Source organism: Myotis yumanensis, unplaced genomic scaffold (assembly GCF_028538775.1).
Source record: "Myotis yumanensis isolate MYYU_CA2020_CCGP unplaced genomic scaffold, mMyoYum1.0.hap1 SCAF_1, whole genome shotgun sequence".
Taxonomy (NCBI): Eukaryota; Metazoa; Chordata; class Mammalia; order Chiroptera; family Vespertilionidae; genus Myotis; species Myotis yumanensis.
Genome location: NW_027223752.1, coordinates 114,124,576 through 114,152,377, shown reverse-complemented (window position 1 = coordinate 114,152,377; position 27,802 = coordinate 114,124,576). Strand labels below are relative to the sequence as shown.

Below are 27,802 nucleotides of genomic sequence, written 5' to 3'. Positions count from 1 at the left end.
ATGGCCTCAGGAGTGTAAGTTGCTAATGAAATATGTCTCATTTTTTATGACATTTAAGTTAGGAAGTGTTCCACACAAGAAGAAATCAAGAAAAGAAAAGACTGTCGTTTTTTGTCTCAGTGCACCATTGTAGAAGAAAGCAAAGAGATTTTGGCTGGAGATGTTGGTATAACCATAAGCAATCCTTGTAAGCTTTTGTGGGAATGCTTCCTAAGAAAGACTGTCACTATCTTTGTATGATGCAAGCTTTGAAACTAAGGAATCCAGAAAAGAGAAGTTGATGTTTTCTTTGTGGGCACCAGAGCTAGCACCTCTGAAAAGTAAAATGAACTGTGTGTGGACGAAAAAGGGGTCACAGGCTAACCTGACAAGCTCAGGGAAGGCCTGCATGGCAGTCTTACAAACTCAAAAAGACCCAAAGTAACCACAAAGGATGGTCTGAAATTAAAACTTTTTTAACTGAAAGCAGTTTATGGCAGGTAGTCATATCCTAGGCTAGATTCTGCCCTGACAAAAGTCAATCTTGCCCTGACTGGTTTGGCTCAGTGGATAGAGCATCGGCCTGTGGACTCAAGGGTCCCGGGTTCGATTCCGGGCAAGGGCATGTGCCTTGGTTGCGGGCACATCCCCAGTGTGCAGGAGGCAGCTGATAGATGTTTCTCTCTCATCAATGTTTCTAACTTCTCTATCCCTCTCCCTTCCTCTCTGTAAAAAATCAATAAAATATATATTTTTTAAAAGTCAATCTTAAAAAAAAAAAAAAGTCAATCTTTACCTTCATTAAGCCTGTCTGTTGTCTTTTGCATCTATGATAACATATCATTGGAATGTCGGGGTAACTTGTAACTTCCATTTTTCTGGACCCCTCAGGGCACAACCAATGTGCCAGGGTGCCAGGACAGGAGACCACAAATTCCTTCATTGTTATTGTTATAACTAGTGGCCCGATGCACGAAATTCATGCACATTAAAAGGGGATTAATTAGAGGAAATATTTTAATATTGCTATTTGTCCTTTCTCTATAATAGAAGTGTCAGAGATGAAAAAAATTAGTAAAATGTATATGAAAATCTCCCTCCTGTCAGAGTCTGGGCTGCACCATGGGACCCAGAGTCAAGTCCCTGCCCGCCCACGTGGGCCTCAAAATCGCGTGAGACCCAGACCTGGCCAGCACCCCCCCCATTGGGCTAGATCCAGACCTGGCAGGTCCCACCTTTGTCAAGGCCCACTGGGCGGGGGACACAGCCTCAGGTTCCTTGGCCCGGTGCCGGGGTGGGGGTGGGGGGGTGCCTTGAGGTCCCCCGTCAAGCCCCACTCGGTGGGGGATGTGGCCTGAGATGCCCTGTCAAGCCTTGCCATGTGGGGGGCGTGGCCTGAGGTCCCCTATCAAGCCCCACCAGGTGGGGGGCATAGCCTCAGGTCCCCTGGCCCAGCACCGGGAGAGGGGGGCAGCCTCAGGTCCCCCATCAAGCCCCACTGGGAGGGGGGTGCAGCCTCAGGTCCCCCGCCAAGCCCTGCTGGGTGGGGGGCACAGCCTGAGGTTCCCCAGCCCGGGGCAAGAGGAGAAGCCTGAGGTCCCCCAGCCCAGCACTGGGGCAGGGGGGTGCACCTTGAGGTCCCCGTCAAGCCCCGCCATGTGGGGGGCATGGCCTGAGGTCCCCCGTCAAGCCCCACCAGGCAGGGGGCGCGGCCTGAGGTCCCTCGGCCTGGCGCCAGGGTGGGGGAAGCAGTCTGAGGTCCCCCGGCCCAGCACCAGGGTGGGAGGCACACCTTGAGGTTTCCCATCAAGCCCCACTGGGCGGGGGGCAAGGCCTCAGGTCCCCTGGCCTGGTGCCGGGGCAGGGGGTGCACCCGCTGGGTGGGGGGCATGGCCTGAGGTCCCCCGGCCTGATCCTCGGCCAGGGGTGTGGCCTGAGGTCCCCCAGCATGGCATCGGGGCATGGCCTGAGGTCCCCTGTGAAGCCCTTCCAGGTGGGGGGCATGGCCTGAGGTCCCCGGCCTGATGCCAGGGTGTGGGGTGTGGCCTGAGGTCCCCTGTCAAGCCCTGCTGGGTGGGGGCTGCAGCCTGAGGTCCCCCAACCTGGCGCCAGGGTGGGGGGCATGGCTTGAGATGCCCTGTCAAGCCCCAAGGGGGGGGGGGGCGCAACCTCAGGACCCTGCTGATTGCTCGTTAAGGCTTGTTACGGGAACTTGGCCTCTGCTGCAGGTGCAGCCATCTTGTGTTATGAAAACCTCGCCTCCACTGTGGGCACCACCATCTTTGTGGCAGAGTGACGGTCAATTTGCATATTACCTCTTTCTTATATAGGATGTTAATTGTTGACTGTTAACTATCTTGAACCCACCTGTGTAAAAGAAGTATGTGTCTATCATTTTACTTTTTATCCAATCCCAGAGGTTTCCCTGATTTGCTTTCTCCCAACTCCTTAATCTATCACCAATGGATTTCATGTAACCCACTTACATCTCCTCCTTTGATTGTAATGTATAAAACAAGGTGAAAAACTGCCATTCTCATAGCATTATCTCAATACATTGAGATTCTGCTTCCCAGCAATTGTTGACAGTTTGACTCAAATAAGCTCACAAGAATTCTTTACATATTTGAGGTCCAAGGATGTAATCAAAAAGAAATTTCAGCCCTGGCCAGTATGACCCAGTTGGTTGGGTGTGTCACGTGCACTGAAAGGTTGCCAGTTGGATTCTGGGGCTTGATCCCTGGTAGGAGGTGTGTGGGAGGCAGCCAATGGATGTTTGGATCTCACATTAATGTTTCTCTTTCTCCCTCTCCTCCTCTCTCTAAAAATCTTTTTTAAAAAAGGAAAGAAAAGAAATTCCAAGCATAAAACATGCACATCATGCAAATGGGCCAGAACACCTCAATCAGGCTTGTATTGCAGAAAAGTTAGGTGGATCCTTGACTGTAGCTTTATAAGGATGCCCTGAGTAGATCTGAAAGGAATTTTAGAGACAGGACAGGCAGTTTTAGGGAAAAGGGAGTTCATGGGAGATGAATGCACATATGTGATGGGCTCCAATGCTTACCTTACTTTCACAGAGGATAGAGAAAAGTCACAAAATACTGGGAAGGGGGAAACATACGTTCACATACGATAGAGGAATGTCACAAGATAAGGGGAGAGAAAGAAGGGGATACCACGTGGGCTTTGGACTTTGAAACTGATACTCTGTAGCAGAGTGACCAATGAGGAAAGCACAGGGGCCCTAAATTAAGGAAGGTGTTGGGGTCCAGCCCCAGTGGGTCCAGGGGTTCCCAAAGGTGTGGACGGAGTCGACAAAGAAGGAATGACACGGAGACAGCGTTCAGTTGATCAGCATAGCCAGGTTCTCTCTTCATTGTCCTGTTACATCTGTATTTATACCATTTGATCCTATAAGCATGCCTCTATAATCACATCATGGTATGTTTTGGGTAACCTTCTACAGTTCCTTGTTTTATTTCCATAGTTTCTTATCTGACCTTTGCGAAAAATCTTGTCTCTATCTAGTTCTGTTGATTTTAATCTTGTCTAGGTTAATCTCTGTGTTCCATTATAAGGGCTATTCCAAGGTCACTGCTCTACTGATAAGCTACAAGGAAGTGACTGAGGGAGATTATCCTACCCAGTAAAGGTTATGTCCTCCCAGCCTCTGCTGCTTGCCTTCCCTGGGACTGCCTTGTGTCGGTGGGTCTCCAGGGGTATAGGCTTTGGTGCTTTCCCTGGTGGGCAGACCCCTGGGGATGTGGGCCCAGCAAGTCCCAAATTTATTGCCAACAGTCTTAGTCCAAGTTCTTCATAAGTAGTACATGGTATTTCTGTAACACTAGGGGGGTTTACTGATTTATTCCCTTCCTTAGTCCTGTTAATTCCTAACTCCAGGGAAAAATCCCCACCTGGGGAAACAACCTTTCTCGGGGAGGTGGCCCTCATAGCGCTAAGAAGGGGAGCAAACATATTAAGAACAGTATGCCAGGTCCCTTGAAACATATGCTGTGCAGATGTTTCTTCCCTGTAGCAACTGTGTCAAGCAACAAGGATGGACCGGCCTCCAGCAGGAAGGGTCCAATTAGAAAGGATCATGTTCAGACAAAGATCTACAGCCTTTATAAACCTGGAGACAAAGAGACTCAGATTGATTTTTCCCATCAGAGAGAGAGAGCGCGCTCAAAGACTTTTCCCATTTAGGGACCCCTCCCCTGGGGGTTCCCTTTGGGACCCCTGCCCAGGAAGGAGTTTGTATATGCTTCCACATTTTTATTTAAAATCTTTTAGTCTGAGAGTTTATTCTTCAAACTTTGTCTGGCAAGGACCCACAAGGACCTCCATGCTGCACCTCAACTCCACGTAACAGATCATTGTTCAGTACCACAAATCAAAAGCTTCCATGTTTAATGTTATCCTCTTGCTATATAAGTAAAGCAAATATGTTTAGAGTCTCACTGAAGGGGAGCTATCTTGTCATCTATTAGAGTAAACTAAATATTTTATACACATGTGCAAATAGCCCTAAATAAATAGAAAATCTAAAGTTTTATTGGTGTGAAATTAAATTCTTATTGACCAAATGCCTGTTTTGATAAGTTGGTTTATAAAGGTTTTTGCTAAGCTCATGATTTTTTAAAATATATTTTTAATTGATTTCAGAGAGGGAGAGAGAGATAGAAACATCAATGATAGAAACATCAATGACGACAGAGAATCATTGTTTTGCTGCCTCCTACACACACACACACCCCCCCCCCCCCCCCCCCGGGGATTGAGCCCATAACTCGATGTGTCCTTGACTGGAATCAAACCCAGGACCATTTAGTCTGCAGACCAATGCTCTATCCACTGAGCCAGACTAGCCAGGGCAAAGCTCATGATTTTTAATAATGCAGTTCACAAAACAAGGTCTTATGAAGAGAATTATTGTATCTTTGTTAACCTCAGCAATTACTCTGTTTCTTTAGCTTAGAGAATTGGTCATAATCTGGTTATAAAATTCTTTATTCTCTTGAGCTAAACTAAACAATGAAAAATAATTCTCAAAACATGTAATAACATTAATAAACTAACTACAGTAAGATTAAGTCAGGCAGTCTTTTAATTCTACCAGAAGTGTAATAAAGACTGTCTCAGCCGAAACCGGTTTGGCTCAGTGGATAGAGCGTCGGCCTGCGGACTGAAAGGTCCCAGGTTCGATTCCGGTCAAGGGCATGTACCTGGGTTGCGGGCACATCCCCAGTAGGAGATGTGCAAGAGGCAGCTGATCGATGTTTCTCTCTCATCGATGTTTCTAACTCTCTATCCCTCTCCCTTCCTCTCTGTAAGAAAATCAATAAAATATAAAAAAAAAAAAAAAAAAAAAAGACTGTCTCAGAATTGTGTACGTTTATAATCAGCTCTGATCTTGCAAAGCACTATTTCAAGCATGTAGTTGGGAGTACAGGAAGCAACTCCTTGAACCTGTGGTGAGCTCTCCACTAACTAGATGGGAGGCTGTTCAGAGAGTGACCTTGCATCTTGAGAATTCATATGTGTCCTCAGGAAAATGTGCAATATCTTGTAACAACCAATTATTAATGCAAATTAGGGCTCCATTGTAATACACTTTGTTAATGAAAATGATAAAAAGTATATTAATAAGCTGGGACATCTGTGATATATTGAATTGTTCCTCATTCAGAACTTTGTTACTTCTGGTACAATCAGGTGTTGAAGAACGTTAGGTGTATGTTTATTCTGGGGCTTGGGAGAAATTCTTAATTTCCTAGAGCTGTTTGCCAACTATATGTGAAATGGGGAGCATATATGACAAATGATGACATCCACAGAAAACTACTACCTGATGACACTTGGAAATGATTGTCTTTAACCTCAGAGGCATAATACTATGAACAATATAGAGATTGTCGAACTTAGAAGTAGCTGTATTGGTTTTATGTAAATAAGGAAGCATTCTTAACTTAAAAAAAAAAAAAGGCATCCTGGTCTCCTCCACACCTTGATCTTTGTCCTGGCCCTAAAGGACTTGTGTTCTGAGGCCACACTTGTTGGAAGTGCTCATTGAGTGCTAGGGAGGCAGAGTGCTCTGCTCTGAAAGAGTATCAAGGAGGAAGGAGGCCCACTGACCTGTCCTGGGGCCTCCAGGCCTGCTGCAGCCCAGACAAACATGGGTTGGGTGCCACTGGAGGCAGCCTGTGATAACAGAGGTGATATCACTAAGCTGGGTGATCTTGGAGGGGCCTGGGGCTCACCCCATTCCAGCCATAGTCAGGACCTTGTCCTAGACCCTGTGCCTCTGGGAACAGGCCTGTGTGACCTCCCAAAGGAGCTGGAGATAGGCTTGTGCTCTGTGATGATAGAGGGAGATGAGACTAACCCCCAGACAGAGGGCAGGAGAGTTAGTGAGTTCCACTTTGCTGCAACCAGAAATAGGTAGCACCCTCTTCCCTTATCCTATTCCCCTCTTCACAGCCCACTCTGTAGCTAAGGAGGGACTTCAGCCACCTAAGTCCAGACCCCAGACCTCAGCAATGTAGAGGGTGGCCGTCATTTACATTGGCCCACTCCAACTCTAGCCCTATTGGTTGCCTGTGGCTTCTGAATGTACTCTGCACTCTCTCTGTCTCCAGGACTTTACTTAGGCTCTTTCCCCCACCAAGCATCTGCTCCTTTCTCTTTTTTGTATTTTTTCCCCCTGCCCCTTTCTGACTAGCTAGGTCTCCTCTACCCTGCAGACTCTGGTTCTATCTGCATCCCGGACTGCTCTGTGACCTCTGCCTGACGACTTCCTATAGCACCCACAGCCCCTATTTCTGCTCCTTCACAAGGCTCATGGGGCCCAGGACCCAGACCCAGGTCATCAGGAAAGAAACCTGGGAGGCTAAACACTTCCCTCAACTGAATGCTTGTCCCCACTCTCCTCCCTCCTAAGACACTCTCAGAACTACATGAGCTTATGGCATGAAAAACCTTTGGTAGTAACACTGGCTTAAAAACATGATAATAATTGCTCCAGTTTAATGAATCCCTACTTCTTTTTTAAATATGTTTTTATTTATTTCAGAGAGGGAGAGATATAAACATCAATGATGAGAGAGAATAATTGATCAGCTGCCTCCTGCATGTTCCCTACTGGGGATCCAGCCCACAACACAGGCAAGTGCCCTGACCAGGAATCAAATTATGACCTCTTGGTTCCTGGGTCAATGCTCAACCACTGAGCCACACTAGCCAGGCATGAATCCCTACTTCTGAGCCAAGCATTGTGCTAGGTACTTTTTGTGCATACTTAAAAATATATTTTTTTTTATTGATTTTTATTTTTTTAAAATATATTTTATTGATTTTTTTACAGAGAGGAAGGGAAAGAGATAGAGAGTTAGAAACATCGATGAGAGAGAAACATCGATCAGCCGCCTCCTGCACATCTCCCACTGGGGATGTGTCCGCAACCCAGGTACATGCCCTTGACCTTGGAATCAAACCTGGGACCTTTCAGTCCGCAGGCCGATGCTCTATCCACTGAGCCAAACCGGTTTTCGGCATTATTGATTTTTAGAGAGAGAGAAAAGGAGAGGGAGAGAGAGATAGAAAGATCAGTGATGAGAGAGAATCACTGATCAGCTGCCTCCTGCATGCCCCTTACTGGGGATCGAGCCTGCAACCTGGGCATGTGCCCTTGACCAGGAATCAAACCATGACCTCTTGGTTCCTGGGTCGACACTCAACCACTAAGCACACTATCCAGGCTCATGCATACCTTTTCACAGCAACCCTCCAGGGCTGGAGTTTTTATTATCTCCACTTTTCAATGAGGAAATGGAGGCTCAGAGAAGCCAAGGAACTAATCCAAAGTTACACAGCAATTAAGTGACAATCTAGGGACTCCCAAGTCACTACCCTCACAATGGGAGGGGAGTTATTATTTTTTTTGCCGACCTGTTTCCTTCCCCCTTTTCCCTCCCTCCTTGCCTCTGTTATCCTCTGCTTGGTGAGCTTGCATCATTACTACGGCCCAAAGGTCCAATTAGGGGCTCTCCCCAAGAGAACTGACTGAAGCAATCCCCGGCCCAAGAGGGACTCCTGAGTTGAAGTTTTAATTAGCCAAACTCTGACCGGCCAGGCGACACCAGCCCAGGCTAGCTTTGTGGCAGGAGGCAGGACTGGCCTCCAACACAGGCACAGCTGAAGCCATGCCAGCACGGGAGAGAGGTGTGCCTGGGCCGTCCCACCACAGCTCCCTGGGTCCGCCTTAGCATTACCTTATTTAACCCATTAAATGGATTAATAAAATAACTAGATTAAGTGACTTAATGCAGTAAATGGATTGAATAAATTAAACACATTAATATTCATAAAGTATTGAAAACAGTGCCTGGTACATGGTAAAGACTATGAGTGTTAAATTTTTTTTAAAAACTTCAAGTCAGCAGGGATGGGGAACAAGGTGCAGGGTGGGGGCACAAGGCTTTCTTGGATATGAAGATGGCAGGTTCCTGGGTCACCTGGCAATGCTGGGTGGCTCATGTGTGGGGTGTCAGCACTGTAATAAAGTATGCAGTCAGGACCCTTGCAATGTGAGAAGCTTGGGGTTGAGTAAACAGCAGGACATGGAGGAAGTGAATGACAGGTATGGAGAGGAGACCTGTGCCAGGTGCTGCACCAAGCACTTTCCTTTCCTTCCTTCCTCCCTTTCTTCCTCTCTCTCTCTCTCTCATTTTGTAATTTCTACATTTTTATTTTTCTTGTAATTTGCTTTTCTATTTACCAAGCCTTCTGTATATTGTGCACTCCTTTATAGGACAGGGATCGCATCCCATTCCACAGGTGAAGCAGCCCAGGCTCAGACGGCCAGCGAGCACGTCCAGGCCACACAGCCATTAAGGGGCAGAGCAGGATTTAGACCCAAAGCCTAAGCCCTGCCCACTGGGAATCTGACTCCTCATGGTCTGCATCTCAGGCCATAGGGTGGTGGTCAGTAAGGCATCAGAGCCACAGCCCCAACCCCTAAAGAGGAAAAAGTGTCCCTCTCTGCTTCCACTCAGCCTCCCAGAAACCTGAGGGCTCTGAGTGTGGGTGTTTGTGTGGAGGATCCTGGAGACCCCTTTCCTAGGGCAGGGCTGTAAGTCTAAGCTGAGATAATGACAAGGAATATCTAAAGCCGCAGAGCTGAGGCAGCCCCCCCCCCCCCCATTCCTCCTGGGAGCATGACGCCTTGCTACCATGGCCCTGGCCTCAGCTGGCCTGGCTGCATGCCTCCCCCCTCATCAGCAGCTGCTGTGTCAGCCCCAAGCCGGAGCTGAGCCCTCTAATACTATTGCCTGGTAATCAGCCCTAAGTGTGGAGACCCAAGTGGGCTGCTAACAGGGGCCAGCACCAACCACCTGGCCCAGACACCACTGCCCAACAGGCCTTAGGAAGCTCCTATGGACAGTCCACCTCATCTACCCATGATAGGAGGAGAGGGTGCTCTAGTATTGGGGGAAGAGGCTTGGACAGGAAGAGCTGGATTAGCAGCCCCCCTCCCCCAAGACCTTTAAACTGGGGATCTAGGGGAAGGTAATTCCTAATAGAGACCAAAAGCCAACTGAAGCAAGGTGGGCACTGAGCAGGAGTCAGGGTTGTGGGTACAGGCTGCCCAGGCCTAAACCACCATCCTGAGAACAGCTGTGCTGCTGGCCCAGGGCACAGAGGCTGGCGGAGGAGATCCCCAGAGAGAGGCCCTGGATGGGAAAAGGAAAGGAGGTGATTAGGGAGGCTGGCAGAAGTTCAGGCCCGGAGTAGGGGCGAGCAGCCTGCTGGGGACCCCCAAGGATGGGTTTGCAGGCAGTATGAGGCATGCAGGTAGAGCTCAGCCAGGTGTTTTTCCATCCTAGGTCTGGGGGTTGGGGTGGGGAGGGAGAGGCAGTTTCAGAACAAGAAGAAAGCTGGCCCTGGCCAGGTAGCTCAATCTGTTAGAGCAGTGGTCAGCAAACCGAGGCTCGCGAGCCACATGCGGCTCTTTGGCCCCTTGAGTGTGGCTTTTCCACAAAATACCACGTGCGGGTGCGCACATACAGTGCGATTGAAACTTCATGACCCATGGCAGAAGTCAGTTTTCGCAGAAGAAGTGGGGTGTTAGTTTGAGTTTGGGTGCTGTAGGTCCTGAGCGGCTGAGAGGGCACATGTGGGAGGCAACCAATCCAATCGATGTGTCAGTTGGTAGGCGATGGGAGACGGACACACGGCGCAGGCGAGCCCAGGGATACGCAGCGCGGGGGAGGTACATTGTTTTGAGGTTCGTTCACTGAGGTTGACCCCTTCCAACTCACCCATCCACACGCGTCTATCTGAAACAAGTATACAAGACGAGTGTGAATGGGAGAGTTGGAAGGGGTCGACCTCAGCGAACGTACCTCAATCAGATTGAGGACGTTTTTAGCAAAGGCCAGTTTAGGAGTACCCTAATTAAGTTAATAACAATGTACCTACCTATATAGTTTAAGTTTAAAAAATTTGGCTCTCAAAAGAAATTTCCATCGTTGTACTGTTGATATTTGGCTCTGTTGACTAATGAGTTTGCCAACCACTGGGTTATAGTGTTGTACTGATACGTCAAGGTTGTGGGTTTAAAAAAAAAAAAAAAGGTTGTGGGTTTGCCGAAACCGGTTTGGCTCAGTGGATAGAGCGTCGGCCTGCGGACTGAAAGGTCCCAGGTTCGATTCCGGTCAAGGGCATGTACCTGGGTTGCGGGCACATCTCCAGTGGGAGATGTGCAGGAGGCAGCTGGTCGATGTTTCTCTCTCATCGATGTTTCTAACTCTCTATCTCTCTCCCTTCCTCTCTGTAAAAAATCAATAAAATATATTTAAAAAAAAAAAAAAAAAAAGGTTGTGGGTTTGATCCCCAGTCAGGGCACACACAAGAAGCAACCAATGATTGTATAAATAAGTAAAACAACAAATTGATCTTTTTCTCTGTAAAAAAAAAATTTTTAAAGGAAGCTGGACCCTAGTCAGTTTGGCTCGATGGATAGAGTATCGGCCTGCAGACTGAAGGGTCCCAGGTTCAATTCTGGTCAAGGGCACATACCTCGGTTTCAGGCTCCTCACCTGGTTGGGGCTGGCGGGGGTGGGGGCGTGGAGTGGCACATGCGGGAGGCAACCAATCCAATCGATGTGTCTCTCTCACAGCGATATTTCTCTGTCTCTCCCTCTCCCTTCCACTTTCTCTAAAAATCAATGGAAAAAATATCCTCAGCTGAGGATTAAAAAAAAAAAAAAAAAAGGAAGCCGGTATACAGGCTGGACAGGCCTTGAGGAGACCTGGATTATAGGTCAGCCTGGCCCCGACCCTGGGCACATGGTGAAGTATGGTTGCAATCATCTCAGGTAGAAACTATAGTTAACTTTAACCCTACTGTTTGGTTTCTGTACTTATTTGTTTGCTAAAATAATAGAAAAGTTATTTTGATATTCTGAATTATATAAATTATCCCATTTGATTAAATACCCTATTTATTGTAATGTGAATATCCCATGGGTTGTGGTCATACTGGTCTTAGAAAGCACATTTTCCTTTACCTGGGAAGGACAGCACAATTATCCCAAGGTCAGAGGGCTCCAGTTAACGTATCCCTGTTGACTCAGTGTTCCGGAGACCCAAAAACTGTAATTTAGATAACATGCTTAAGTCAGACCAGGTTCCTCATTCCAGACCCGAGGGCTCTAGATAATGTGTTTCTGTCAATTCAGTGATCCAAAGACCCAAAACTGTAATTTAGATAACATGCTGATTCTGTAAACTGTTTTTTTGCAAATCAGGTTCCTCATTCCAAACCTTGGGATGTAATCAATACCTTTGTGATCTGACCTAGCCTATATAAACCTGGTCTTGCGGCCATCTTATCACTATGAGATTTGGAAAAGCAAGATGCCCCCTCATAGTCCCAGATTGCAAAATGTGACTCTTTAATTCGACTTCTTGAGGCGTCCTTCTGTAATTCGCGGGGTACATTACAACAATGGCTGTTCCTGTCTAGGCCTCAGTTTTTCCATGTTGAAATGGGGACTGGCAGCAGGCTGTTAGTTTGAGTTTGGGTGCTGTAGGTCCTGAGAGGCTGAGAAGGGTGAGTGCAGGGGCTACAGGGGAGCTTTAGGAAACAGAGGCTCCTTTCAGGTCCTCATCACTGGGTCTAGGGAGGGTTTTCTGCCTTTCTTTCCTTTCAGAAGTACAGAGTGCTCCTTCACATGTACCCTGCACTCCATAACCATGGCCTGACTCAGCCTTGTACCAGGCCCTGCGCTGGAGGAGGTCCCTCCACAGTCTAGCAGGGAGCAGGCTTGTAATTAGGCAATTTTAGCAAGGAGATGAGTTCAGAATGCCTTGAGGCCTCAGAAGAGATGACTAAACACAGCCTGGAGCTCTGGAAGGCTTTCTGGAGGAAGGGATCTAACCGAGTCTTGAAGGCCAACAGAGATTAGCAAAGAGTAGGACAAGCAGCCAAGGCTGAAGGAGAGCATATTCCAAAGCATGGAGCTGTGACCCAGGAAGGAAGTTTGGCTGGCTCTGGGGATTGCAACAGGGAGGCTAGCAGAAGCCAGAGTGCGGCACTGGGGAGCCAACAGAGTCAGATATGGGCATTGGAAAGACCTCTCTGGAGGTAGGGAGGGAATGTTTCCCACTGCTCTGATAGGGGAAGGGCACGCTATAAGAACAGAATTACGGTTGATTAATAGCTATTCACTATACTAACTATAGATAAGAGATTTTCTTACAGATCCTGGGAAACTGTGGAGGACATGCTGTAAGAAGAAAAACAGAGTTGTAAAGATAAATTGACCTTGAAGTCCAGGTGGCTCCATCACTCAGAAAGAAGATACATTTTTTTTAAAAATTTATTTTATTGATTTTTTACAGAGAGAAAGGGAGAAGGATAGAGAGTTAGGAGCATCGATGAGAGAGGAACATCAATCAGCTGCCTCCTGCACACCCCGCACCGGGGATGCGCCCGCAGCCAAGGTACATGCCCTTGATCGGAATCGAACCCAGGACCCTTCAGTCCGCAGGCCGACGCTCTATCCACTGCGCCAAACAGGTCAGGGCAGAAAATACATTTTGAGAGCTGATCAAGGACAGGACACACCTGAAAGGAGACAAAAGTCTGGGGGCTAATCATTAAGAGCACAATGATAGAAAACAGACCCTGGGAACTCACATAGTTTTAGATTCTCTCCCACCCTCTAACCCTATAAAATGGCTGGCTTGAGACAAGATGTTGGAGCAGTGTTTCAGGGTACTATACCTACCACCTCTTGGATCGCCAAGCACAAAGATTCATCTTTGTCTCTACTTATCGACTCTGGTAGTGACGGGCCACATGGACATTTTTGGTTTCAGTTTCACTTTCAGTCCCAAGCTAGATACCCCAGTGGCTGGGCTCTGGCACAGCCAGAGTGAGAGACACTCTCCTGACATAAGGCCCAGCCCCTATTCCTCAGGCTTCTCCAGCAGCCCCATTCCCACACAAGCACACATCAGAGTGCAGTGCCTGGGCTGTTTTTCATCTGCCTCTCTCACTGCACTGGGAAACAACACCTGGGTCCCTCTCATTGCCAGCACAAAGCCTGGGGGTCCTCAATATTTGGTGGGGGGAAAGATGGAAAGGACAGTCAACCCTCACTGGTTGTTAATTGTGTGGGCCTTTTTTGGTCAGTAGACTGGTAGTCACAGCACATACTGTGAGGCCTTCAGAGAGGCCTATCCCCCTTTCTCTGTCTTTGGGGTCCCCCTTTAAGAGACTGATTTCTTCTGGAGGTGGGTTGGGACTCCTTCAGAGTTTGGGGGGCTACCCACTCCTTGCTTACCATGGCAAGGCAACAGGTTACTGTGTCCCCAGAAGGAAGATCTGTTTTGCCAGCACAATTTTGGAAGTAGCTCACCTTACTCTGATCAGATCCCATGACTCTGTCCCACCCCCAGATCCTGTTCAACCCAGGTGCTCTGAGGCCAGGCTACTGACTACTGCTACAGCTCAACACTCAGGTTCTGCAAGCTTGGATAGCAGAGGGTTCCTAACCACCAGGTGTGCCTGAAACTTTTCTTAGAAAGGTTTGGGGAAAATCCAAGCTCCTCTATTTCTTGGTTATGAGGCTAGCTGCTTCACTCCTGCTCCTCAAGAGGGCTTACTATTAAGAAAGTTATGAACTCCTTGGATCCATGCAAGTCCTGGGACATGTTCTAATCATGCCCGTTTGAGCAGCAAACTGAGAGGTGAGGTCAAGGGGCTTGCCTAAGGTTACACAGATCAGTAGGTCACACTTCAGTCTGCATGTTTTCAAACTTCTGCCTCATATGGTTGCTGTAAGAATTAATTGAACCCAATGTTTATCAAGTGACTGGCACAGGACCATGTTTCAAGTAGGAGCTCTTTGCCTGGCCCACCCACCAACACTGAAGTAGTCCTCTGTTGGGTGGAGTAGAGGAAGGATTCAGAAGTAGAGGGCAGAGAGTGCTGTAATAGCAGTCCAGGAGGCCTTCATGGAGGAGGCAATGTCTGCAGCCAGGCCTGAAAGGCCTGGGGAGAGCATTGCTGTGTGTCTTGGGGAAAGGTGCCACACCTCTCTGTTTCTCTGCCCAGAGGGTGCTTGCCAGTGACATATCTTCTTCCTCTGGGGTGAGAAGGAGCTCCTCCAAGGAAGGAAAGGGTTTTATAAATAGCAGATGTGGCCACATTAACAAGCTGAGGTTTGGGGAACTGACCTGTTACCTTGCCTTCCCAGGGAGCCAACAGTAATCTGTGCCTGGGCTGGGGTGGTCGAGGAGTGTGTGCCTGTGGAGACTACGCATGCCTGGTTGGTGTGCTGTGTGTGTGTGTGCATGTGTGTGTAGGAGGGTGAGTGTGAAACCTCCTTTCCAGACTCTTCTATGGTACTTTTCTTTGTTAACTCTGCCCAGGAAGCCCACATAAGGACAGACTGTTCCTTCCAACCCCAATACCATTTCTCCTCTCCAAGATCACAGCCTAATAAACATGTAGGGGCTCCCAGGACAGCCACATTGTATTGATTACTTCCCTTCATCCAACAAAGGCTTCATAGCCACCTCTCTCCATAGGTTCTATACATGACCCTTGGTGGAGAGAAGAAAAGGGCAAGGTCACGGTCTTCAGGATCTGACAGCCAGCTGACACTCTACAGAGCTTTTTACAGTTTATGAGCAATTTCCCACACTGATTTAGTTTGACGCTCACCTTGCTCTAGGAGGCAGATATCATGGTTCCCATTTTGCAGATTAGAAAGTTGAGGCTTACAGTTATAAAGTGGCTGCTGCCCGGCTAGCATGGCTCAGTGGTTGAGCATTGACCTATGAATCAGGAGGTCATGGTTCAATTCCTGGTCAAGGCACATGACGGGGTTGTGGGCCCGATCCCCAGTGTGGGGCATACAGGAGGCAGCTGATCAATGATTCTCTCTCATCATTGATGTTTCTATCTCTCTCCCTCTCCCTTCACAGTGGCTGCCAAGTCCCCTACCCTGTATCCTTTCTTTTATATTCCAACATGTTTAAGCAATGCTGGAAAGGAATGGAATGGACAAGGCCCTGATTAAGTGAGCTGTCTTTGTGAGTATTCCTGAATTAAGACAAGACTCAGTGGGGTGAGTCTTATCAGGCTTATCTTGGCCTTTATGGGTCTCACTCAGGTTCAGAGAGATTGGAGAGAACACAGGCCACTGAGCACAAAACCTGAGAGTCCTAGACCTAAGAGTTGAGAACACTACCCTCTCCCCATGCCCCAAATAGCAAGGCAAAGTGGGGCAAGGAGTGGTATGCTGGAGGAGGTGGAGGAGGCAGAATTGGTGAGGAGCAAGAGTAGGGAAGAACAAACAGCCTGTGACCTGAGGCTTGGCCATGACCCCTGGTTGTCAGCACACAGATTTGCTTTCCTGATGCTAAGGTGTGACAGCAGAAAGATCCTTAGTCTGTTGCGTGACCTTAGTAAAGCCCCAACTATCTCTGAGTCTCTGCTCCCCAGATCCCTCCAGACTATTTCTAAGGACCCTCTAGCTCTCAACTAAGTGATACACTTTCCCTTCCTTCCAGATGACCTCCACTTCCTCTTCCTATTCCTACCTGTGGTGTCCAGTGCCTCCACCTTAGCTCCAGCTGCTCCAGCAGTTTCTGGACTCTTGGAACCTGGGGGCCGCAGGCCTGCACTGCCTTCTGACTCAGGCAGTTGTGACCTTTGGGATCTGAGCAGGTGGCCTGGATGGTTTTACCCCACGAACTTGCTTTGACCTTTGGCATGTCCACTGGTACCCAACCTCCTCCACTTCACAAGCCTGTGCCCAGTTCTTGGGCAGCCCAGGAACTAACCAGATTTCTTCAGAGAAGGTAGCAGCACCATGGGGCTTCTCATCCCAAATCAGGTGGCTCAGAGAGTTGGGCAAATGGGAACAGCCCTTCCACCCCTCTAGCCCCTCTCTCAGCAACATACCATTCCTGGCTGGGAATGCTCACCCCATCCTACCTCCCAGGCTATACATGCTCAGCTTAGGCCAGTCTTATTGAGGGAGATTTGCCAAAAATGTTCAGAGGTACCCATTCAGGCCACTAAGAAACACACCCCCCCCTCCCCCCCCCCTGCCCAGTACCCTCATTGCTGGCTCCCTACAGGGATAGGGAAATCACCCATTCCTCAAACAGGTGTGGTGCCCTAACAGGAGCTGAGATACATCTGTCTGGGATTTGTCCTCACTGGCTGCACTGAGACTCAGGAGCCCTTCTCCAGCTCCTTAATGTCACTGGTACTGGTCAAAGGAGCCAGAGGACCTACTGTGTGCCAGATAGTTTAATACAAACTCTTCTAAGCCTTACAACAACACCACCATGATATAATTTCAGTTGTACTAAAATAAGGAAACTGAAGCTCAACAAGGTCAAGTGGCATGCACAAGGCCACTTAGCTAGAAAGTGACAATGAATGAATGATCTAATGGAGTGGCTGAATGGAGGCGTGTGATCGGCGCGACCGGCACTGGTTGACGTAGTGCGGTGGGTACAGACTCTGCACAGCGCTTGCGGCCGGGACCTAGGAGGGCTGTACCACGCAGGTCCTCCACACCCTGGGCCCAGGGGAGCGCAGGCTCCTAGAAGCTCTGCCCTAACTCCGCTAGCCGTCCCGCCCCCGCTCCGCCTCCAGCCCGCCCCGCCTGGGACCGCAGACGGCGCCCGGCAGCGACGCAAGCGGCCGCGGGGAAGTTGGCTCCGGCTCGGTGCTCACGGCGAGTTCCCGCGCTGGGCGCAGCCGGACAAGAACCCACGGCCTCGGCGGCGCTGGAGGATGTGGCCGCGGCCCGGGACGGCAGCAGCGGGCCGCCTGACGCCCTGCAGGTAGGAGCTCACCCGCTCGGCCGGCGCGGAAACTTGGGCCGAATTTGCGGGAAGCGCGTGGAGAAGTGGTGGGCGGCGCTGCCCCAGGGCGCCCCTACCGGCCCGCCCGGGGAACGGAGCGCGCGGGCCGGAGCAAAGGTGCTATGGCTCCCGGCTGCCGCCGGCCCCCAGCGGACGGGCTGGCCGCGCCGCTGCTCCGACTCTCCCCGGACTTGGTAGCGCCTGGAGCTCTGGCGGGGCCACGGCGCGGGGCTGGCGAGAAGGAGCGCGGGCCGAGCCCTCGGGCCTCCCGCGGGGCCTGGCTCGTGAACTGACCGAGAGGAGCTGGGGGGGAAGGAGGGCTTGGGCCTGGTGGGCGTCGGGCGCTGAGGCGCCGCGGGGCCAAGGACGCACCCTGCTGGGACAGGATGGCCCTGTGGTTTCCTCGCTAGGATTGACTCACCCACTGGCCGCAGCCCAGGCTGGCGGGTTCATCCCGAGGCGGTGGCTGCCCGGATTCTGTGGCCGGGCCGCCCCTGCTTCGGATCTCCCGCTGGTCTTTGGGTGTCTGTCTGTGGGGCTGGATGCGCGGGCCTGCCTGCGTGCACACGTGTGCTAGGACCTGAGCAAGAGAGAAGGCAGTTCTGTAGAGGCGAGTGTGCAGATGTGGGCCATGCACGTACTTGCAGGCACGGGTTTGCATGTGTGACGGCAGCCTGCTGGAGTACACGTGCGCCCCAGTGCCTCCGGAAGCCGCAAAGCCAGGTCGGCTGAGGGCCCCGGGCACCAGAGTTCTGGGCAGGGCAGGTAGAAGAAAGCGGGTGGAGGCCAATCCCGTGACCCTTCTTCCTCCACTGTAGCCTGGGCTGCCCAGGTTCGCTTCTAGAGATAGCAGGGTCCCAGAGCCTCAGGTGGGGAAAGTATGAGAACAGGGGATGAGGCCCTATTCAGTCCTGTGAGAATGTCCAGACATTGGCCACACCTGGGCAGGATCACTCTTTCTTTCCTGATCTTTTCCAACGTCCATCCAGGGAACCCCTGGAGATGGAAGAGGGAATTGGGCAACAGAGCTGTTAGCCTCCCCCGCTGGGTAGGGCCGAAATGGCCTTGGTGGGCTCTTCTAGACTCTTCCCTGAGCCTTTGCAGAGGTTGGTCCTCCCAGCCCAGCTTCAACTTGACCCACCAAACAGTGTGGTGGCCCAAAGGGTGATGTGACCCTGCTCCCTGGGGTCCCCACCTTCCTCCAAGCAATTGCTTCCTTCCTCAGTATGTGTGCGTCAGGGAAGGAGACGACTGTCTTGAGTGGAGAGTGATTTCGCTATACTGGGCTCTCCATCTCCTGCTGGCAGGAGGTAAGGTCACCTCCACACCCTTCATAACCCGCTGATGGCTCCCTGGAGACCCCTCTTTCCTAAACAGGGGTGAGGACATCTCTTGGATGGGTCCCTAGGGGGTCTCTCAGGAAGTCTCCAGGCAAAGGGCACACAGTGGGCAGAGCCCAGGAAAGAAGGACTCCTGGGAGTGGGTATGGAGGAGGCCCCAAGGAGCATGTGGGGAAGGTGAGACGGAGCCAGCACTTAATTAACTCCAGAGCTCCCGAGGGCAGAGGCAAGGCTCAGTACCCACAACCATACAACTCTTTCTTGCAAGGCTGCATTCCCCTAGGACCGTGGTCGGCAAACTGCGGCTCGAGAGCCACACGCGGCTCTTTGGCCCCTTGAGTGTGGCCCTTCCACAAAATACCACGTGCAGGCGCGCACGTACAGTGCAATTGAAACTTCGTGGCCCATGCGCAGAAGTCGGTATTTTGTGGAAGAGCCACACTCAAGGGGCCAAAGAGCCGCGTGTGGCTCACGAGCCGCAGTTTGCCGACCACTGCCCTAGGATGCAGGTCCCTAGTATAGGGCACTGCTATTGGTACTGTGGTCCTGCTGCCCCATCCTGTCTTCTCTGGAGCATCCCTTCTCTAGGCTGGCTGAGGTGTCAGTTTCTGGCCAAGAGATGAACCAACTTTCTGAGAGTCCCATCTGGCTTCTTTGGTGCAGTTACTCTGGGATGGGAGTGGGCACTTGTCCCCATAGTACTTTTGACTTTTCCTGCCCCCAAAATATGCTGGTCTAACTCAGCCTGTGGCTGCCGTTGGCTACCAGTCAGAAAGGAGGAGAGGGTTCTGTTATTTGCTTGTTGGTGATAAAAACCTGTGATGCCCGATGCATGGCCTAAATCAGTGATGGCGAACCTATGACGCACGTGTCAGAGGTGACACGCGAACTCATTTTTTGGTTGATTTTTCTTTGTTAAATGGCATTTAAATATATAAAATAAATATCAAAAATATACATCTTTGTTTTACTATGGTTGCAAATATCAAAAAATTTCTATATGTGACACAGCGCCAGAGTTAAGTTAGGGTTTTTCAAAATGCTGACACACCGAGCTCAAAAGGTTCACCATCACTGGCCTAAATCATAGCAAGATTGAGCTGATTCATTTTTTCTAAGCCACCTGAGGGTTTTGGAGAACAAAGTGCGGGGGGGGGGGGGGGGGCGCGCGGAGCGGGCGGGGGTAAAGACAGGTCAAGGTGGCCCTTGCAGACTGACCTCATGACTTCTCATGGGTTACTGGTACCTACTGCCTTCGAGAAACCCATGCTTGACCTCTCTGAGTCTGGATCCCAGCCTTTACTTGGCTTTACTTCAGGGCCTTAGTCTTTCTCTGGCACACTGTTTGTTTGTATGTTTGTTTGTTTGTTTGCTTTTAAAATATATTTTTATTTCAGAGAGGAAGGGAGAGAGAGATAGAAACATCAGCGATGAGAGAAAATCATTAATTGGCAACCCAGACACGTGCCTGACTGGAATCGAGCCATGACCTCCACAGGTCACAGGTCAACATTCAAAAGTGGCACACAGTTTTAGTATCAGTACAATGCTGGTAGTTGCCAACTAGCACTGTGTGGCCTCTGGAGGCTCCCTGCCTGGACATTCATATCCTCCCACCTCCCCACCTTCTTGTCCTGGTGCTGTGCTGCCATCATGTAGCTTAAAGACTGGGATGAACACTGGCTCTCCTCCCCTACAATTTTGGGGCCTTCCTGCTGGAGCCACAGCACCATCTGCAGGACAGCCTTGTGGGGCTAGTGTGAGAGGGCGTGGCTTGTAGTAATGCACCTGGTCACCTCCTCGGGGACCACCCTCCAGAACAAAGCGCAGTATGTGTTGCTGTGGGCCTAGGGACCTGGGTTCCAGGCCTGGCTTTGCTATTTTTTTATAAGATCGGCAGATCAGATCTTGTGTGGAACTCCATCTTAAAGGTAATCTGCCATCATGACATCTGGGTGAACCTGGACCCTTGACCCCCTCCACTTTCCCCGGGTTAGCTCTGGAATATGTATGCACAGCTCTGGGCTGATCACAGGATCTTTAGTAGTTCTCTCTCTCAATATTATCTCGGCACCTGATCCTGTTGATTACCCACACATTCTCACTGCTGAGGAGATATAAGCACATGGTCTGGGGTGGGTGGAAGGTGTGGGGATCTGTTTTCTTGATGCCATACAGGACTGTGTTTCTGTACATAAGCTCCCTGTTAAATTCATTAACTGACAAACTGGACTCGTCTGCCTCGTTTTTTGTTCCTGGCTGCTTCGGTGTATGCGGGCTGCTTGCATATATAGCCCTCTCCTGAAACAGATCTAAAGAGTGTCACAGGAAATCTGAATTTGTAGACAGTGCCCAATTCCATATCTTGGCTGCAGCGGGCATCTTGAGGTCACTGTGGGATCTTGGCATAAAAGCTTGTCATGAGAGGTCAGAAGCCTGCCTCTCACCAGTTAGGTGGGGTTGAATGGGTCTCCTTATCTGTATATGAGGGAGGGGGTTAGCCAACAAAGTGATCCTTAGACTGCCCTGTAAAGTCTGAAAGCCTAAGGAAGGGGTCTTGGAGATCATGTGGAGGAAAGTGAAACAGAGGGCCTCCTGGAGTGGAGGTGGGAGTTGCTGCACAAGAATTCATTAACAAAAGGTTCTGCAGCTTAAAATTCAAAGTTGCGAACCTCTGCATTAGATGGCTCATGCATTCATTCAATGCAGAGTCTTTACTGCACATCTACTAAGTGCCAAGTTCTTAGGTGTGGCAGTGAGCCAGTGAGAGCAACTGCCCTCTTTTACTTGCCTGTAGCCTGTTCTTCTGATAATCCATGCCTCTCTCCCTCTTTCTCCCAGGTCAGAAGTTGAGTAGCTGGGGCCCAGGAGGGCTTGAAGCCTTTTCACAGTGATGGCGGAGAAGCGTCCACGGGGCACCCTGGGGCCTATGATGTACAGCAAGTTGCCCCGTCTAGAGGTCGACTCAGGACCCAGGCACAGCTTGGGCCCCTCTGCTGCTAACCAGGACCCCTGCAATTACAAGGGTGCCTACTTCTCCTGCTCCATGGGGGGTGTTCCCCAAACAGGGTCTGGACAGTTGGCCTCCTGGACCCCGTACCCAACCTTGTATCCTACCAGCATAGCAGGACCCCCACTTCGGGAAGACAACCTGTTGACCAGTTGCCTGCTCTATCGCCCACCAGCAGGAAGCTCTGAGAAGGTGCAGGACTCTGGCCCTGTTGAGCTCCTGCCCTTTAGTCCCCAGACTCATTCCTACTCAGGCCCACCACTGGCGGCACCCAAACCTGTCTATCGCAGCCCTCTGTGTTATGGACTCTCAACTTGCCTGGGGGAAGGAGCAGCAAAGAGGTCACTGGATGTTGATTGGACACTGGTGACTGGGGCCCTATTACCCCCAGCCAACCCCCATTGTTCTCTGACTCTGGCTCCTGGCAAGGGCCAGTCCCTGGATGGTACCTTCTTACATGGGGTGCCAGTTGGGGGATCTGGCAAAGACTCCTCAGGGAGTTTTTCCCCTCGCCAGGCATTCCTGGACAAGTATCAGACTAGTCACAGCACAGGCTTCCTAGCCTCCAAGTATGCAGGTTCTTACTCTGGAGACCCCAAGCAGGGATTGTCCGAGGGACTCCCCAATCCTTGGACCCAGTTGGCTCAACCCCTCGGCCCAGCCTATCAGGATACAGTGCCCTCCCCCTACCCACTGCCCCACCCTCCACAGGCTCTGTCTTGCCCTCCAGCCTGTCACTATCCAGAGAAGCAGAGCAGCTACAGCTCAGTGCCCCCACCGCAGCCTCTGGGAGCGCACAAGGGAGTTGGGTACCTAACTGGTAGGCTGAATAGCCCCTACCTGAGGCAGCAGACAGCCCAGACACCCTGTATGCCTCCAGTGGGGCCGGACATTTATTCCTACCCCTCTGTCCCCCTCCCAGTTCCCTCACCAGGCCTCAAGCTGGAGCCACCTCTCACACCACGGTGCCCACTAGACTTTGCCTCCCAGACACCGGGCTTTCCTTATGCACGGGATGACCACTCTTTCTATGGAGCATCCACGGGACTCAGAGGGACATTGCCTTCCCAGAACAGTGTTCAGGCTATGCCACAGCCCAGTGCCTTCCAGCGAATATGCCAGCCTTTGCCTGCCAGTCAGCCGTGCCCAGAGCCTGTGAGGCCTGTAGAGAAGCCAGTGCAGGAAGCTGAGGAGACCATATGGCTGCCCAGCTGCAGGAAAGAACAGCTCAATGAGCACCCTGGGGCACCCATTGTTATCGGAGATAGTCCAGATCCCCGCACCCCACCAGCACTCCCCCCCTGTGGCCAAGAGCACCCATCTCTTCCACAGAACCAGGACACACTGCCCCCTGGCTCTCCACCCATGCCCATTATTGACAATGTCTTCAGCCTGGCCCCCTACCGTGACTATCTGGATGTGCAGACACCTGAGGCTACACCTGAGCCTGACCCAGCCCCCAAGGACAGCCATGACAAAGATTCCAGGGGAACCTTGTCTACCCAGGAGGCCCCTTTGGAGGTGCATTGCCCACTTAGGGAAGAAGTAGCACTGGACTTGAGTGTGAAGAAGCCCATGACAGAGCCTCTTCCTATCAAGGTCCCTAGTCCTAGGGTGCACTCCAAGCTCCCTGTAGCTGTGGGTGTGTCAGGTGTGGGGAACACAGTCTCCAAGCCCCCTGGGGTATCAACGACCACAGAGACCACCCCAAAAACCAACTTCCACAGTTCCGTGGCCTTCATGTTCCGAAAATTCAAGATCCTCCGGCCGGCACCCTTGTCTGCAACCATGGTCCCATCTGTGCCCACCTCGGTCCCTGCCTCTGACCAGCCTGTACCCACCTCTACATCTGTGCCCACTGGACTACAGATTCTCAAACAGCCCTTGCCCGTGGCCTGCTTTGACCTGGCACTGTCCAGCCTTCCAGGTATATCTGTGGTCGGCCCAGCACCTACTCTGTCTCCATCACCTGCTCCAGCTCGGGCCCCGACTCCAGCTACTTCCCCTGTCACAGTGGATTCCCCAGAGCAACACTTTGCAGGACTGCATGAGTCTCTGTGTGATGCCATCTCAGGCTCAGTGGCTCACTCCCCACCCGAGAAGCTGCGTGAATGGCTTGAGATGGCTGGGCCTTGGGGCCGGGCAGCATGGCAGGATGGGCAGGCTGTGCAGGGGCTGTTGGGCAAGCTGCTCTCCCAGTTGCAGCGCTTTGTGTGCACGCAGCAGTGCCCCTTCCCCCACGTGGTGCGGGCCGGCGCCATCTTCGTGCCCATCCACCTGGTGAAGGAGCGGCTCTTCCCGGGGCTGCCGCCCGCCTCTGTGGACCACGTGCTACAGGAGCACCGCGTGGAGCTCCGGCCCACCACACTGTCGGAGGAGAGGGCGCTGCGGGAGCGAGCCCTGCGCGGCTGCACCTCACGCATGCTGAAGTTGCTGGCACTGCGCCAGCTGCCTGAAATATACCCTGACCTGCTGGGTCTGCAGTGGCACAACTGTGTACGCCGCCGGTTGGGTGAGCATGGGGCAGCCCCAATTGCCACCGGAGCTGTGTGCGCGAGTGACAGGTGTGTGGGCGCTCACAGCCAGGGGTTTAGGGGTTCCTGGGCCTCTGGAAAGGCTGGGGAGGCCCTAGAACCTGGGCCAGAGGGGAGTGGCTAGTCTTCCAGGGTGGGCTCTATGACCCCCGCCTCCATTCTTCATCCCCAGCATCAATGAGAGCCTTCATAGGCTCCTCTATAAGCCTCTGGACACACCAGTTACTCTGCATGGAAATGCTTTCTTGGCCATCCTGGTACTGTGCCCCTCTGGATCCACCCTCCTCTGCTGTGCCTTCTCTGCCTTTGCTGCAGGCTTCTCTGGAGCTCTGCCCAGGCCCTGTTTGTTATCTGAAGTCATTTCCCTATGTCTGTCCTGCGCAGCCTCCACTCTTCTGAGCTCCTTCCCTAAATAACCCGCTGCATGCTGGACTTCTGTACTTGGTGACTCTCTGACCCTTAACTCCTCCCCAGCCACACTCATGAGCTTTCTCCTAAGCTCATTTCACACAGGGACAGCACTTTTACTCATCCAGTGCCTCATTCCTGAAACCCAGCAGGGACTCACCTCCCCCCCAATACTGTGGTCTTCTGAATGTACAGTTTTCAGTCTTTCCAGGTGTGTGCATTCATGGAAGTGTCCCAATAAGTTGGAACCTTGTTTTGCAGTTTGCTTTTCCCAACTAACTTATGCACACTGCCCACCAGCGTGCTCTCTTCATTCTGGAGCGTTATCTGATCAGTTCAGGTAGCTAGACCTCACCCTTGGGGACTTCTGCATGTCGCATGGTGTGTACCTACTCACTTCTGCCACGACTTTGGTGATGGTGCCCAGTGATGTCTGTGGCTGCCTCTCCTACCCCAGGAGTTCTGGCATCGAGGCCTGCTCTGTCCTTGCTCCCCTGCCTTCTCACTGCCAAGCCGCTATGTGAGCTGTGTCTCCTTAGAACTGTTTCTTGCCCCCTCCCTGGCCTGGCAGCCTTGCTCTGGGCTCCTACCTGGTACAGGCTCCAGGTCGGGTGGAGAAGGGGCTGAGGCCATAAGGGGCAGATGTGGAGCTTGGCGCCTGGGTGATAAGCATTGTTGGCCCCTCAGCACTTAAGAAACTGGGGCATTGGACCTAATGGAGCACAAAGAATGTTAGTGGGAGCTTTCTATTCAGAGAGAGTGTGGGAGGGTGTCAGCATCATGTGAGGCTACCCCAATACCACCTTCTCCCTGTGCAGCTGGGCTATCTGGGGCCCAGAGACAGGTTTATTTTTCCTGGGCTGTCTGCTGGAGGGTTGGGCTCAGCCACTTCACAGTCTCCTCCTGCTCTGACTGGCGTGCAAGAGTCTGGAACCTCGTGAGAGAATTACTGCGGCCCAGTTTCCTGTGGTTAGCTAGCTTTTAGTATCCCTGTCCCCATGCCTTCCTTCCCTGAACTTTGGGTCCTTCCCCCCTATCTTTGGGGTGCCAGTCTTCTGTGGTGTCCTTAAGACAATGCTCCCCTAGCAGCCTCTCTTCAAGCAGGTGTGCTGTTAGTCAGGAGCCCCTTCCCATGCCCTCCTCTGCTCCCTTCACCCCCTTCCCTCTGGGCATTGCTTTCAGGGCAGTCCCTGCCTGAGCTTGGGCTCCTGCTCTGGTGGCAGAAAAATGATGGCATTCTGTGCAGCCCAGCCCTGTCAGGCCCCTTTCCTCTTGTCCTTGCACCCAAACAGCTTCTTCTGAGTAGTGCTCTCATCAGGTAGAGCTCTGGCGTTACCTAGGGAGAAGCACGCCCTTGGCTTAATGGTCTGGCCAGCAGGCACATGCAGGAGAGAAGGGTCATGATTTCTTTGGCCCTGCTGGGGCTGTTCTAGCCTGGAACACAGTGGGATCACTAGTCTAGATGGCTTTGGAGGACAGAAGATAGGACATGAGGGTGTTGGTGTCTGTAGCATGACTCTGTGTTTATTTTCCAGGTGACTTTGATACTGAGGCTGGATTTGTGCCCTCCTCAGAAGCCATCATGGCCAGAGATGAGCCAGAGAGCCTATGCCTGGCTCAGAAATCACCCATCCCCAAGGCCAGGAAGCCGGGAAGGAAGCTACCGACTCCTGGCCAGGAGAAAGCAGAGGCAACTGCTGGGGGAGAGTCGTGCGCCTCACCTGCCCCCTATGCCAGCACCAGCCCCACAGTGAGGGCTCACTGCCGAAGCCTGCTGGAAACTGCCTGGCTTACTGGCCTGGCCCTTCCCACTTGGGGCCACAAGGCCTCAGGAGCAGCCCGGCCCTCGCCCTGCCCACAGCTGTTGGGTGGCCAGAGCCATCACCTGTAGCTCTGGTGGCTGGTGCTGTTTGGATAGCTACTGTCTGGTAATCACCAGGAGTGGACATGCCCTTGGAGCTTCTCTAGTTCTTACCCTGCCCTCCTCCCTAAGCTGAGCTGAGAGTGTCTGAGCTTTTGGCTTGAGGTCCTTTATTAGAAAGGACATGTGGGCTTGGGAGCTCCACCAGCTTGGGCTCGGATCTGGCTCCTCTGTTTCTTGCTGTGTAACTGAGGAAGTCACTTCCTCTCAGAAGCCCTTATTTACCCATCTGTAAAACAGGACAGTGCAGCCTACCTCACAGGTGTGGGGGATGCCTGACACACCAGTTATGGTTTGCTCTGCTCCCTCCACAGGACAGGGGCCCAGATCCCAGCCAGTGCCTGGAGTTTGAGGCTGAGGCAAACAGAACCTTCCTCCAGAAAGTCTTACTGTGTCATAGAACTTGGTTATCTTGGAGTGAAACAGTGTACATGACGCCCAGAGTTTCTAGAGTCATCCCCCAGGAACACTTGGGGGTAGCCCCAGTGTTTGGGGTGTGGCCCTAAAACACAGCCTGTAACTCCCTGAGGGAGCCTGGGGCTGGCATCTTTGTTCTGGGCCTGCTGCTCTTACCCCTGGGAGTTCCCAGGCCTGTCCTAAATTGACACCAGTGGCTTCCCTGAGCTACCAGCCTCTCCCAGCGTATTATCCCAAGGAAATTGTGTGTTTGCTAGAAGCCAAGCAGCTGCAGGGACTAGAAAGGGCAGGCTGGGTGACAGCTCAGTCCTGGAAGATCTCTGAAGATGTGGACCAACGACCTGGAGCCCCATCAGCCAGGCCTACTGTGGGTTACTGCCTTGAGCCCAGAGGCTGGCAAGCTGGACCCTTGGCCTAGTTAGGGTTCGTAATAAGGCTGTGGTCCCTGGAGGCAGGCCATAAACATTAAAGCATTGGGGTTGTTTTGGATCTGGGACCTGGCTGGCTGTGTGTTCGGGGGTTGTAGGTTTAGTATGTCATCACCAGGTGCTTAGCCCTTCACTGAAGGGCTGCAGCTGTCCCTGCTCCCAGCCCAGAAGGCTCTCCAGTAACCTTGTCCCAGCTAGCTTTGGCCGTGTGGGCCCTTGTCACAAACTCACTGGGCAGCCACTTCCCTGCTCAGGAAAGGCCCCTGAGACCCTTCTGGGTTCTGGTGGTTGCTGGTCTATAGTCCACTGTCCTGTGAGAAATGCTGGTCACCAGACCCCAGCACACATCCCTCAGGACCAAA

The 27,802-nt window shown here is 51.7% G+C and overlaps 1 protein-coding gene and 1 pseudogene across 3 annotated transcripts; both read left to right on the top strand.

Moving 5' to 3' along the window:
- LOC139012246 (destrin-like) lies at positions 1-17,580 on the top strand (annotated as a pseudogene).
- On the top strand, positions 17,225-27,529 carry CUNH15orf39 (chromosome unknown C15orf39 homolog). 3 transcript variants are annotated; one of them, XM_070407498.1, is made up of 3 exons: positions 17,225-17,361; positions 21,564-23,659; positions 26,210-27,529. In XM_070407498.1, exons 2-3 carry the CDS (start codon positions 21,616-21,618, stop codon positions 26,563-26,565), a joined length of 2,400 nt encoding a protein of 799 aa, XP_070263599.1. In that variant the 5' UTR covers positions 17,225-17,361; positions 21,564-21,615; the 3' UTR covers positions 26,566-27,529. The 3 variants fall into 3 exon arrangements, with proteins under 3 accessions (XP_070263599.1, XP_070263588.1, XP_070263593.1); XM_070407487.1 differs by having other exon boundaries at positions 21,564-24,244; XM_070407492.1 differs by having other exon boundaries at positions 21,564-24,296; positions 26,210-26,284.
- The last annotated feature ends 273 nt before the right edge of the window (positions 27,530-27,802 follow it).